The sequence below is a fragment of the Dryas octopetala genome, chromosome 8 (genome assembly GCF_963921425.1).
Source record: "Dryas octopetala chromosome 8, drDryOcto1.1, whole genome shotgun sequence".
Taxonomy (NCBI): domain Eukaryota; kingdom Viridiplantae; phylum Streptophyta; class Magnoliopsida; order Rosales; family Rosaceae; genus Dryas; species Dryas octopetala.
The window spans coordinates 15,114,644-15,128,902 of record NC_141373.1 but is presented as its reverse complement, the minus strand read 5'-3'; the positions used below and the strand labels follow the sequence as shown (position 1 = coordinate 15,128,902).

General features: G+C 35.3%; 2 protein-coding genes across 3 annotated transcripts; both read left to right on the top strand.

Annotated features, from left to right (window-relative positions):
- Window positions 1-2,896: 2,896 nt before the first annotated feature.
- LOC147277538 (uncharacterized protein At4g29660-like) lies at window positions 2,897-4,298 on the top strand. The gene is made up of 2 exons (XM_086255659.1): window positions 2,897-3,079; window positions 4,179-4,298. The coding sequence occupies exons 1-2, from the start codon at window positions 2,897-2,899 to the stop codon at window positions 4,296-4,298; spliced, it is 303 nt and encodes a 100-aa protein (XP_086111785.1).
- A 1,226-nt stretch (window positions 4,299-5,524) lies between these two features.
- Window positions 5,525-10,924, top strand: LOC147277537 (putative choline kinase 1). 2 transcript variants are annotated; one of them, XM_086253264.1, is made up of 8 exons: window positions 5,525-5,937; window positions 6,363-6,759; window positions 8,145-8,266; window positions 8,345-8,540; window positions 9,469-9,586; window positions 9,749-9,796; window positions 10,372-10,472; window positions 10,589-10,924. In XM_086253264.1, exons 2-8 carry the CDS (start codon window positions 6,409-6,411, stop codon window positions 10,697-10,699), a joined length of 1,047 nt encoding a protein of 348 aa, XP_086109390.1. In that variant the 5' UTR covers window positions 5,525-5,937; window positions 6,363-6,408; the 3' UTR covers window positions 10,700-10,924. The 2 variants fall into 2 exon arrangements, with proteins under 2 accessions (XP_086109390.1, XP_086109391.1); XM_086253265.1 differs by lacking the exon at window positions 5,525-5,937 and adding an exon at window positions 6,011-6,172.
- Window positions 10,925-14,259: the final 3,335 nt, after the last annotated feature.

Sequence of the window (14,259 nt, the reverse complement as noted above, 5' to 3'; positions counted from 1 at the left end):
ACCCGCATTCCAAATCATCTCAAATAGCAAAGGCAAAAAAGGGCGTTGTGACAGATTTAATAATTGAAATTAGATAGAAAAACCTCTTAGAATTAGATTTGAATAAAAAAATTTGAAGTTAGGGCATATCTCTAAGTTTTAACAATGGCTATCACTATGTGGTGGTTTGGGAGTGTGGGGTGGGTGTGTAGTGAGACAATTTGGTGAGAGAAATTAGTTTGAATGTAATAGAGGTAATTTGGTAATGTGAGGTGTGTGTTAAGAGAAATTACAAATTTTAAAAAGGTTGATGGGTGACAAGGAGATAAATTCATATTTATTTACTAATTAATATCTAAAAAATTATGGGATTAATCTATCTGATCCATAGGAAAAATTTTAAATTTATTCTGACTAATTGTACCCAACGACTCTGACTTTAAATTCCATCATCTTACAAGCCTTAAAAATCACCTCTAAACCCTAAAAAACATACCCATATGAATTTTACAACAAGAAAAAAGTACCTTGTACCCAACAAGAAAAAATCACTCGCCCCAAATCATGCCCAAACAGCCCAGATCGCCACGACTCCGATCAGTGGTGCTCGCTGGCGATCTGCCTTTTCTGGCTGAGTTGGAATGCCGAACCACCCAAGTCTTCTTCCTCTCGACGTCTGAGCACGATGGTGTGCTCGGATTCTCCATCCGATTAGCCACGGCGGCGGATCGAAGCCACAAAGGCCGCAACTTCTCCGGCCACCAATGGAGGTCTTGCCATAGCCACCATGTTTGTTGTCATGATAGGTGGACTGTAAGTACTATGTTGCATTTGTTCTATTTTCTCAATTTTTTTTTTGGTTAAATGTTGTTTGTTTACTTCTAGTTCTCTTTGATCAACATGGCTTTAGTATAGTCTGCCTAAGCATCTCTGAATGCTTAAAATTCCAACGTCAACCTCTCTACAAAAAGCTCTTCAGCCAGGCCACTACCATCTCTGAATGCCTCCATACTTGTTAGTGTCTTCTCTTTCTCCCTCTGTTTTTTCTCTCTCCATGTTCCTCAAATTTATGTCTTTTGGATCTGATTGTTAATGTAATTTTACTTTTTCATGATCTGAGCATTTTTCAATTTGCATTTTGGTTGTCTTCATTTTGTATTTGTATATATGTGCCTTTTGGTTTGTATTATGGTGCTGTTATTGATGTTCACTTTATGAACCAAATCTTTACAAGAGAAAAAACAAAGAAAATGAATAGATCGAATAGTACTAGCTGATCTCTAAATAATCATATAAGCCACATGATGAACATTTTCTTCACTATATGCATCTAGCTAAATGGTAAGGAAAAAGAAACATGTGATGGTGGTTTTACAAATTTTGATGTAGTTATTTGGATCAGCAAATTAATTAATTAATGTTTGCAATTTGTGAGAGTTGTTTTAGCTATATAAGAAATTCTATTAATAATAAGATGATTAACTTATTATTAATAAACCATATGACCATATTAACAAATACTGTAGAACGGATAAGCAAACATATTGTGAGAATTAGCTTGCTTGTTGTTTTGTTGTTGATCTTTGATTATATGCTTTAGAGAAAGTTTCAGTTTATATTCAGTTTCGGTTCGTATTCAATTTCAGTTTGAATAAGTTTGTTGCTTTGATTATAATAATATGTTTTGTTGTTGATCTCTGATTATATGCTTTAGAGAAATTTTCAGTTCATATTCAGTTTCAGTTTATATTCAGTTTCGGTTCGTATTCAGTTTCAGTTTGAATAGGTATGTTGCTTTGATTATAGTGTCTTATTTCATGTTTTTTCGATTGAAATTGTTTTATTGTTCACTTTCAATTACAATTTGAAGATTTGAGGATTAAAATTCTGAAGATTTTTGTTCAGAGTTATAACTGAAAAAATGCCCAATGTTCTGTAACTATCTAATTATTTTATTTAGTGTATAGGTGAAATTGAATTTTATTTTAGGTGTAATAGAATTTTTAAGCAGTGTGACACCGTAATTAAACTATTTTTAAGCAGCGAATGTGAACGATGGTTGTCGCGTATTAGGCGACGCATGTGACGATGAAGGACGATATAGACTTTGACTATTAATTCAGTTTCAAGAATTTAGTTAAACTGAATTCAATTTTAGTGAGTTAGTTTATCACTTAATTTAGTTTCAGTAAGTGAATTCGTAATTGAATTCTTCAATTTAGTGTAACTGAATTTCTTCAATTTAGTTTCAGTGTAATTGAAATTCAGTTTCAGTATTTGATTTTAGTTTTAGCGAAATATTGAGTTTCAGCAAAAAAAAAAAGTTTTTGAAAAAATCAGTTTCACAAAAATTCAGTTTGACCAAAATTCAGTTACAGTGACGTCAGCGAGCGTTAGTGTGTCATAAGGATAATTTATGATTATAAGTTATAGAGGGTTTTGAGAGAGTTTCTAGATGAGTGGGGTTTAGGCAAATTTTTTGGGTGGTTAGGGAGTTTAAAATTAGGTCCGTTGACTTTAGGTATCAAATTGCAATGTTTTTTCATTTTAACTACCAAAACATTTATGTATTTCAATTTAGATACCAAATTTCAGTTTATATACTAATTTTAAAAAACATGATTATACAAAGCTGTGACTGTCTAACAGTCATAACTTTTTTATTACTTTGCACAGCTTAAACTTTAATGTTTAGTCTCTAGATTATAGGACTTCATCCCCTAAGCTTAAATCAAAAGTATTAAACCCTTACAAATTTTAAAATTTGATGAATTTGAAACGGTCATACTCCCTACTCTCCCCGCCCCTCCCTCTCTCTGCGGTTCCAGCTCTCTCTCTCTCTCGCCGTTGCCTCCCTCTCTCAGTCTCACCACCGTCGCCTCTCTAGATTTTAGCTGAGCAAGAAAATCTGGTGGAAATGTCGAGCTATCTATGGAGGAAATACGCAGACTATGTGTACACAAAGTGGGAAAGAATGATTGTTTGGAACATGGTTGAGCCTTACACCAGGCCCAAATCGTTTACACCCTTGGTCACTATTTATACAGCTGCTTTCTACACTGGGGTCATTGGTGCTGCTATCACTGAGCACCTATACAAGGTAATCACTTTGCTGGGTCTTTTTTTTGTTTTGGTTTACTATTATTACTGTAATTATTAATATTGTGGGTTAATTTGTTTGATTTAGACCAAAAATTTATTATGGGTTCTTAGTTCTGGTGGTGTACTTAAAGGAAGAGAAAGTTGGATTTTCTGTTTCTTTTTTCTTTTTCAATATCAAATGGTGCATGTATGTTTTTTAAGTGTAAAACCTGTTTGATTGAGCTCTATCCTCAAAAGTTGCTTATCATCTTTTTCAAAATCAAATGTTAGTTGTTATAAACTCTTTTTTGACAATGTATTGTTTAGGAGAGGTCATTTAATACAATGCTTATGACATTGTTTCTCCATCTTGAAGATATATATATATAGATATATTGTATGAATTCATATTGTATGTACAGCTGAGAGAAGTGTGAGACCTATCAACAGGTTTGGAGCTGAAAGGAGAAGCATTGATGCTTAATTGCATACAACACTTTATTGATTGGATCAATAGCTCTCATTCACTTCACCGTGAATGGTCTATTGTTGTTGTCATCTGCCTTTTAATCATAGAGCTGCAATCCGAAGATAGACTAATATGGTCTGATCTCTGAAATTAATCAAAGAGAATGGGGGAACAGAGTTGGGAAGATGCCTATTTTTCAGTTATGCCCTGAAGAGAGGATTTCTTGGTGTTGCCATCAACATTCATTTTTTTTTTCTTTTTCTTTTGAGTCTATTGAGTGATTGGCAAAGAATTGGGGTCTCATCTTTCTGTCAGGCTATCGTATGCCACCAAATACCTTGTTGTTCATTTGTAACAGTCTTAAGTAAAATCTGCATTAATTCCTTGCAAATGTTTTGATGATCTCCAAATACCTTGTTGTTTGCTTATATATGATGATCACCAATCTTAATCTTAATTCCTTGTGCAAGCTCTCTTCATTTCCCTTTAAGGAAATTATTGTGAGTAGTTTTATATATACATCTTTTTGATATTCTGGTTTGACTGGATATACATGTCTACTTATTTGTATCCAAAGTTCAATGGAGATATATCTTATCATACCAGTTTTTGAAGGCTTATAAAAATTATTCCCATCGGTATTGTGCAGGAGAAATACTGGGAAGATCATCCTGGGCACCAAGTGCCTCTCATGAAGCCAAAGTTTTATGGAGGACCTTGGAAGGTAGAGAGAGGAGAGGTCCCAGCCAGTCTGCCACAGCCACAATAGTCCAGTTGGAGAAAATATTTTAGGAATTTCTACTATTCAATGCAATGTTTCTGTTGATGAATGTCAAAGGTTTTGACCGCATAGTGCCAAGAAGAATTTGTCATTCCTTGTAAAAACAAATGGAAAAAAAAAAAAAAAACTTTCTTGTATAATTACAGAAGACACTTATTATCAGTTCTAGGCTTCTTCAGCATTCATGCTTTTCTTTTGTTACTAAGTGTATATCTAAAGTTAGAACCTCTCTTTATGTATGGCACTAATGGCACCATCTTGTTTCACTTTTATTTTTTCTTATTTTTCTTTTTTTAATTTCAGAAAAACCATATCTCCCAATGTTATAAATAAAACTACCTGTATGATTTTGTACATCTTTTGGTCGTTGAAACAAATATGCCAACTTGATCTATTTTCAGTCATGCAATAACACCATCATCTCCTATATCACTTGAAAAGTTGAAAGTCAGTCAAAAAATAACTTTGATGAAAGTCATGAAACATTAACCCAACACGTTGCTAATATGTGATCAGTGGCCTCCATAGTATTTTAGACCAATCAACCCAAAGAATCAAGACAAACTCCTCTACGTGTCAGTGAAACTCAAAAATGCCCAAATGTATTGGACTCAGACTCCATCATCAGCCACCACAACTCCTCTTTCTCTCTCCTCTCTGATTTCCCATGTGGGCTGGGCCTATTTCACTATTAACATCACAATTAGTGAGATTTATTATATACACATTATCTTTTGAAACTTATGTAACATTATACTCACTAATTCTTGAGTCCAATAAATGAGTATCAACATCGAAATCTCAACCTTATTGTGGAAAGCCTTATCGGATAACTCTTTTCTGACCAATTATGTTCCGACCAACATCGGCACACGTTTTCAACACAGACAATGAAACAATCCTAAATAATAATAATATAAACGAAATAATAATATAAAATAAAGAAAATAATAATACTAAATATCGAGATGTTGTAGTGTTGTCATTTGTCAACTCTCACTTTCACATAAATGGACGGGGCCTTGCAGGCAGCACAATTCGCCGTTGTACGTAATCCAAATGTCTCATTCCCGAATCCCGATTCCCGCAAGACTTTGACTTGTTATATTCACCGTCTTGCTTGCTTTTTACTCTCTCTCTCTCTCTCTCTCTCTCTCTCTCTCTCTCTCTCTATTATATGTAGAATTGGTCAGCTGGAGTTGGGCACTAAATTTGACTCAGAATCTACACCCCACACCAAGATTCCAAATTTCCAACTGCTTGCCCCCATTTTTAGTTTTTTTTACAGCAGAAACCACCCCAAACAGTATTTGCTGTACTTTGCTTCTGGCAGAGAAGCAAAAGGAAAAGTCTGTTTTTGGACTTTTTTTCCCTGAGAAAAGTTTTAATTAATATTTCTTGAGATTCTTTTTTCTCTCATCCAACCCCCACCCCTATTATATAGTTGGTTTGACGGGTTCTGGGTTTTGTTTGTTTACTCATTTGTTTCTTTCTTTTGGGCCAAGGGGGGTTTTTTGTTTATTCTTTAAAGAATCTATAAGTTCCAAAGATTGCTTGAAATAAGTGTCCAGAGTTTGGCATCCACCTGCAGCTTTCTTGGACTTTTTGCCAGGCTTGTTCTTCTTGGGTGAGTTCTGCTTCTATACGTTAGATTGACCTTAAGGCTCTTTCAATTTCCTAGTACTTCTTTTCTTTCAGTTGGGTTTTGCAATATTCATATGCTTTCTGATCTTTTAAATGCTGAAAAATACTGCTTAATAGAGCAAGGTTTAGTCAAATCAGCATTTCAGATAGTACTAGAAACGAACATTTCAGCTTTGAGCTTATTTTGTTCTCTTTGAATTCTTCTGTTTGATACTTGGGTAAGTTTATTGTTGAAAAGTTTTTTTTTTTTTTTTTGTTCTATCAGTTGTAATTAATCCGCTCAATTCGTTGATTTCTTTTAGTTTCTTTGGAACTTTCAAACTGTTGTTAAAAACCCAATTAAGCATTTTGATAAGATTTCAAAAACAATATAAGACAGAAGCTAATAGTTTCCACTTTGCTATGCAGGTCAAGCTTTGGTACAAACAATTAACTCTGTTTGTATTGATACACGATGGCCATAAAGAAAATTGGTCTTGTTAAAGGTTGTCTTCCAGAGGAATTAAAGAAGGTACTTCTATCTATAGCTTCTCAATGGGGGGATGTTTTAGATGATCTGAATGCCTTGCAGGTCATCCCATTGAAGGGGGCAATGACTAATGAGGTTTATCAAATAAATTGGCCTGCAAGGAACGGTGATTCTTCTCGAAAAGTTTTGGTTCGGGTTTATGGAGAAGGGGTTGAAGTCTTTTTTAATAGGGAAGATGAAATTAGGACGTTTGAGTGCATTTCCAAGCATGGTCAGGGGCCACGTCTTCTTGGGCGGTTTGCAGAAGGACGGGTTGAGGAGTTCATTCATGCCAGAGTATGTGAACTGTTATGTTTGGTTATCATTTCATAATTAGAAATTTGGAAAACTAATCCATTTTGGTTGCCATTAAAAACTTTTTAACCCTTTTTAAAAAAATTTAGAATTTTAACCCTCAAGTAGTGCTCGAACTCCCCTCGAGAAGTGCTCGAAACCCTTCGAATGGTACTCGAACCCTATCGAGTAGTGCTCGAGGGGTGTTCAAGCACTTCTCGAGGGGAGCTCGAGCACTATTGGAGGGTCAAATTTCTAAAAATTTAAAAAAGAGGTTAAAAATTTTTAATTGACTTCGATTTGGATTAGTTTTCCAAATTTCTCTTTCATAATACTATTACTATCTACTTTTTGAATGAATTACTTTAAGTCCTTAATGATGATATTCTTTGGAATACTATTACTTTCACTACAGCTGCAATAATTGTCACTACTTTTCTTTATTCTCTCTCTCTCTCTCTCCCATGTTAATTTAAGGGTCTCAAAGTTAGTGGCATACTGATATTATTGCTTGCCAATAATAAGAAAAAGAATAAGGTCCGATATGCACTTTGGGACTGAATTGAATGGTACAGAGACCAACGAGGGCCAGGCAGTACGGTCAAAATAATCTAGATCTTTCTTTTAAAGAGGTACTTTAAAAGAAGGGTATCTAATTTCTGGTACTTCAAAATAATCATGATCTCTCTTTTTTTCATGGCCAAAAAAAGAGGTACTTTAGCTTTTTGTTGATGGTAAGGGTATCTGATTTCTTATATTTCTTTGTCAAAGGACGAAGCTGTTAATCACTTGAACAATCATTCTGAATCAGTCAATATTATGTATGAGATTGTGAAGATTTTGAATAGAGATTAAACTCATACCAATGGGAAAAAAGGACAATTTAAACTCTTACTCTTAGGCCTAAGTTTACAGAATTATATTTACCGGACTATACTTTGGGTACATTGAACAGCCTATCATATAGCTATCCTGATAGAAGCTGAAGATGCAATAGGTCCTGTTTCACCTTTCAGTTATCTGAATGTTTGAGCTGTAAAACTTATGGATCAATTTATTTGAATTAGACTTTAATGATCTTACACTTTCTTTATGTGATAAATAATATGAGCAGAACAAAAAAAGAAATATTTTATAATTCAATTTTCTTCAGCTAATTTGTGAAGCAAAAGTTCAGTGTAGTCCTCCTAAAGTAGTTGATAACAGTCAATTTTGTTTGTTCTTCTGCTTTAGTTTAGATCTGAAGTCTTCATTTGTCTTCAAAATGAAGATAAACTGTAAGTAGTTGTCAGAAAAGAATATATGAGGTTCAGCATAATTATTTCATATAACCTACTGGAGAAGATCGTTTTCTCATACCATCTTTTATTTTTCTTTTAAATTCTCAGACACTATCTGCTGCTGACCTCCGTGATCCTGAAACATCTGCCATCATAGCAGCTAAGCTGAGAGAATTCCATAATCTTGAAATGCCTGGTTCGAAAAATGTAGTCCTTTGGGATAGAGTGAGGTAATCTATTTATTTTGAAAGTTAAAAGTTTCCCCTGAGAATTGAAGATTTTAAATGCAGTTTACCTTTGTTCCACAGGAACTGGCTTAGTAAGGCCAAAACTATGTGTTCAACAAAAGACACAAAGGAATTTGGCTTGGATACTTTAGAGGAGGAAATAAGTATGTTGGAGAAGCAACTGTCATTGGACGATCAAGAAATTGGGTTCTGTCACAATGACCTGCAATACGGTAACATAATGATGGATGAAGAGACCAGATCAATCACTATAATAGTGAGTTTCTTATTCCGTTCTTGTTAACTGTGTCTGTGGTCTTTAAAGTTATTGATCTCTACCAGTTTTCTTCATGTTTCTTTGTTTGGTTTAATATTTCTACTTGTATATACCACATAATCACGGAAACTTCTAGTTTACAAGAAACGTCCTTCTACGTGATTCCACTTGTGACCTATGATGGCCGGAAAAGTCAAACACCTTAGTTCATTGAGCAAGAGTTTAATTGTTTTAACTTGAACACTGACTAATTTAGTGTATGCTTTTCTATTAACTCAATGTTGCCAACTTCTTGAATTGTTGAAAACATATACAAAGGTCGTAGAGTGGACATTTCTACCTTTAATACTTATAAACCAAAAAAAAAATGTAAATGATTTTTGAACAGAATCAGAACCCAGGAATCAATAATCTGAAGAATTTCAGGATTGTCCCTTCTGTATTAATTGTTTAAAAAAAAAAAAACAGAACGTTGAAGCCAAAGGGGACTCATTACTCTCCTATGTTCTGTTTTGATGAACATCTAGGAGGTTACTTATACATTATGAACATAGACCATTTCTATTTTAAAAAATGAACCCATCTGTTTAGTCTGGGTCATGATATCAATGATATCTATTTTTGAAGTCAGAAAGTTGCCGATATTCCCTTTCCGGAATGTATGTCATGATTTAGCAATCCCTCACCAATGACATTTCTGGACATGCCTTAGTTCCATGTAGTATTTGATGCAAGTTCTCTAGCCTCTCATGCAAACAACAATCTTCAATATGCATGATTCAAGCTATCAAATGCAAGCATTTTGGGATTTTTTTCATGTTCTGGTCAAATAGAAGTATATGCAAAAAAATGTTATTGACCTGTATTGCAAAAGACTATATTATAATTTGTATATATTTTGGTTGCTCAAATATGTTAAATTTTCCAGGATTATGAATATGCCAGTTACAATCCTGTTGCTTATGACCTTGCGAATCATTTCTGTGAAATGGTAGCAAACTACCATTCTGACTCACCTCACATTTTGGACTACAGTAAATATCCAGGTACTGATAATCTGTTAATGATTTGTTCTTCATTGCATTTTCTCCTACTTTAACTTGTAGAGTTCAATCAAGTCACAAGCATGGACTTAAGTATTTTCTTTTTCGTTTGTGTTTTTGGTTAAAAGTTAAGTATTTTGGTTTTGTTTGACTCCATTGCATCAGGTCTGGAGGAACGTCAGAAATTTGTCCTTGTATATCTGAGCTCTGCAGGTTAGCCTAATAGTTTCCTGATTTCTCTGTTGATTGCGTGTGGTACATGTCTATCTGGGTATTGATATTGGTCATTATTCTTATATTTAATTGTTTAAGTTTCTCATTTATGATACTACAAGCCTACAGTAACATTAATTTATATGAGCTTCACGTTCACCTTATCAAATATGGCTCATAGTATCTGAAATCGTTTATTGGTTAAGCATTGTGTGGGGAAGATTTCTACAAGGGTTGGGCTTGGCTTGTGCATGCTTAATGCTCAGATTAGTCATGCTTGACATTTAGCACTCTGACTTAGAAAAGTTCCAAAGAAGAAAGGTCTCTCTTTTTTTAACAAGCTCATTGGCTCATTGCTTTGACTGAGACAATTATAATGCCACTTTGAATGACACCAATTAGTTTCTTTAAATTAATCAGGGTTGTTACAGTCTGACTTATAGAAGGTTTGTGGGTATTGAGAAAACAGATAATAATTGATAAATAATTCATCAAATTCTTCTAAGTTAAATGTTTGCTTTAAAACTTTTGGTGACTATGAAATTTATTTGCATCATCTCCGTTATTCCATATAGGGTACGAACCCAGTGATGCTGAGGTGGATCAGCTAGTTGACAAAGCAGAGAAATACACTTTGGCTAACCATCTCTTTTGGGGCTTATGGGGAATAATTTCGGTAATAATTTCTACTTTCAAGTTCCAATTGCAGTTTTATTCGCAATAGCGTGTGTATGCGAATCGAGCGCATGTTTGTGTGTATAACAGAGATAAGTTCACTTCCGATTTTTACAGGGTCATGTGAACAAAATTGATTTTGACTACATGGAGTATGCAAGGCAGAGGTTCCAGCAGTACTGGTTGAGAAAGCCAGCATTGTTGGGTTCTTCAGGTGAATCCTGGTGATAAAACAATGATGGCTTTGTAGCATATATACTAATACTACGTAAAGGGCATTGTGATTGTTACTACTTTGTGATGTTCATGTAAAATGTAGCTGTCAATGCGGTTGAGAGCGCATAATATTCAAAACTGATGAGACTTGTAAATAATGCCTTTCCTTTCTTCTGGTTGTTATGACTTGTACAACAAGTGCTCATCAAATGAGAGGTGTTGGGTGTTTGTATCGCCTATCTATTGTCCTGTTAATATTTTCTATTTTTATTGTCGGGAATTGTGGAAGAAAAACAAAGGTTTGGTAACTTTATTTCCGTCTTTAGAAGAAAAATGAATGAAAATGGAACCAAAACTTCAAAAAAGAAAGTGGAAAAAAGTCTTTTTTTGCTTCCTATAAAGTCAAGTAAATTTTCATTTCGTACCTTGATTTTGACCATTTGTCACATATTGGCATGTTGGTCCCATAAACCTTAAAACGTCTCCTTTATTCCTGTTCTCAAATTATAAAAAGTTATTCAATTGAAGACAAGAAATCGATGGATGCTTGAAAAGTTAACATAACTGGCCATCTGCTTTGCACATTATTTTGTTCGCTAAACTCTAAAAAAGTAGAGAAATCTTGGAAAATTAGCCCCAATCTCTAAGAAATTCTCAAGTTTTAGGGCTTTAGTGACCAAAATTATCTTGAAAAAGTGGTCATGTGTGATGTGCAATACACATGACTATTCCTAACTTTTTTAAAACTTTAAATGTTTGTTAGTTGTCTTACACTTACTATAATTTGAGAGTCCATATGAGACATTTTGAAGTGGATGTGACGCTCCAAAATCAGGGTATGCACATCGACACTTAGGGCTCGTTTGGCACTGCTTTTAAAATTGTCAAAAGCGCTTTCAAATTAGTAAAAGCACTTTTGATAACGTTTGGCAAAAATAATTAGAAGTGCTTTTGAGTTATAAAAGCAAGCACTTCTAAGAGGTTTTTTGAGAAGCACCTGACAGGTGCTTTCTCAAGAAGCACTTTCAAGTGCTTTTGCATAAATAATTTAGAAGTTTTATAAAAATTTATATGTGCTTCTTAACATACGCGCTTCTGATAAAAGCGCTACTAAATAAAAGTGCTTCTAAAAAGCAGTGCCAAACGGGCCCTTACTTGAGAACACTTAAAACTATAACACCGAGTATTATAATTCCAAACATTTCCAAAATAAGTTAAGTCTTTTAAATTTTAGTAAAACAAGTTGGACAAGAGTTTTTATTGCTAACGAAAATAAATAGTTTAAATAAAATATTTATTTATTAATAAACCAACCACCCAATGTTACGAGTAAGACAAAAGTAACCTTGATGAACATACAACAAAAACAACCAACCTAAGGACAAATGGCAAATGTCCGGAATATATACAAGTCAACAACCAGTAGTAGAGCAAAAGATACTAGATAGCAAAATAGATCAGCAATAGCATAGACTTGCATGGAGAAATGATCTGAACCATATAAGGTACTAGAGTCGACAAGAAGTAAGGTTGTATCCTCCATCCAAGTTGTCAACTGGAATGTGATCTGTGCTTAAAGAGCATGGTAGGGAGTAAACATTACATACCTTCATAGCTTTCCTCCAAGAGACCCATGCTAGGTTTGAAATTAGTAGCACAAATATTTACTACATAACAAGCTGGTGAAAAACGTTAAAAATATTCATAATAAGCCCAATGAATCTGCAACTAAAAGTAAAATCAATTTTTCTTTTTGGGATCCCTTTCTTTTTCGTTTTTTGCTGTAAAATCTTGTTTTAAGAACCATAAACTTCAAAAAAAAAAAAAAAAAAAAAAAAAACAAGAGCTGGGTTGATCCTAATTTGTTGGTCTTCTTTTTCTTGTTTTCGTTAGTTTCTCCATCTCATCCTTACTGGATTTTTATCAAACGAGATCGAGGTCTCTGTTGAAGTGAGTCAATTGTGCAGATATTATAGAGATTTGTAAGAGAGAGATTTGTGGGATTGTGTAGCTTAATTTGTGTAGTTGACTTACCATACTTGTATATCTGTATTCCTATATAATTCCTCAAAATGAGAAGAATAAAAAATAAGAAAATCATCCCAAACATTGCTTGGACTGACCGCGATTGTCCGTGACTGACCGCGCGCCGTGACTGACCGCGCGTCGCCCAGCCGCCGCGAGGGGTGTCGCACTGCTCCTCTGTGACCCACTGCGCATCGCCCAGCCATCGCGCATTGCCCAGTCACCGCCACCGCGAGTGTGCCCTGCTCCTTCGCGACTGCGCATCGCTCAGCCGCCGCGAGCTCGTCCACCTACTCGAGTGTGTCGCCCAGCCCAGTACCACCGCGATCTCTCTGCCCCTGCGATTCCGCCATAGCCCAGCACCCATGACTGACTTCTCTGTCGCAGCCCATTCTGTTGGTTGCGTGTCTATTTTTTTTTCAGTTTTTTGTGTGCTGTTGGTTGCTTGTCTATTTCCCTCTGTTTATATGGCAGAAGAGAGAAGTGAACAGAACATGCTGGGTGACTCTAAATCAAATGGATCTGACTCTAAGGTGGAGACGTCGGTTCCTAGTCAAAATTTGGTCTCTACTTCCGGCTTTGTTGCCACGTCAGGTACACCTAATTCTGCTTTGAGTACTCCTCAATTTACATGTGATAATGCTTGGATAATTGATTTTGGTGCTTCTGACCATATGACTAATAATCAGTATGTGATTCAGTCTTTGTCAAAACCTATTTCTCCACATTTTATTACTAATGCCAATGGTGTGTCCTCTCCCGTTGTAGGAGTCGGTACTGTGTCCTTGTCTCCATCTTTGTCTTTATCTAATACGCTCTTTGTTCCGTCGCTAAATTGCAATCTTATTTCTGTTAGTCAACTAACCAAGTCCCTCAATTGTGTTGCAACTTTTTTTCCCACTCATTGTATTTTTTCAGGACATCCGCACACAGGAGAGAATTAGTAGTGGTACTAGAAGAGGGGGCTTGTATTATCTGGACAGTGATGGAAATTTAGGCCGTTTTGGACATATATGCTCATTTAGTTGATGACAAGGTCTTGGAGAATAAAAAGCTGGTTTGGTTGTGGCATCGCCGATTAGGCCATCCTTCGTTTTCTTATTTTCGACGGTTATTTCCCTCCTTGTTCATTGGTTGTAGTGCTTCAGACTTTCGGTGTGCAACTTGTGTGATGGCTAAAAGTCACCGTACTTCGTTTACTCCAAGTGATCATCGGGCTACTGCTCCTTTCCAACTCGTTCATTCTGATGTTTGGGGACCCGCTCCACTGCCTACTACTCATGGTATGCGTTGGTTTATTACTTTCATTGATGATTGTACCAGAATGGTGTGGGTTCAGTTTCTCCGATATAAATCTGATGCTTGTGCTGCAATTAAGTCTTTTTATCACATGGTTCAAACTCAATTTCAGTCTCGTATCCAAATTCTTCGTTCTGATAATGGAGGTGAATTTGTCAATCACGAGTTACGTGATTTTTTTGATTCTCATGGCGTCCTTCATCAGACTTCATGCTCTCACACTCCCTAACAAAATGGGGTTGCTGAGA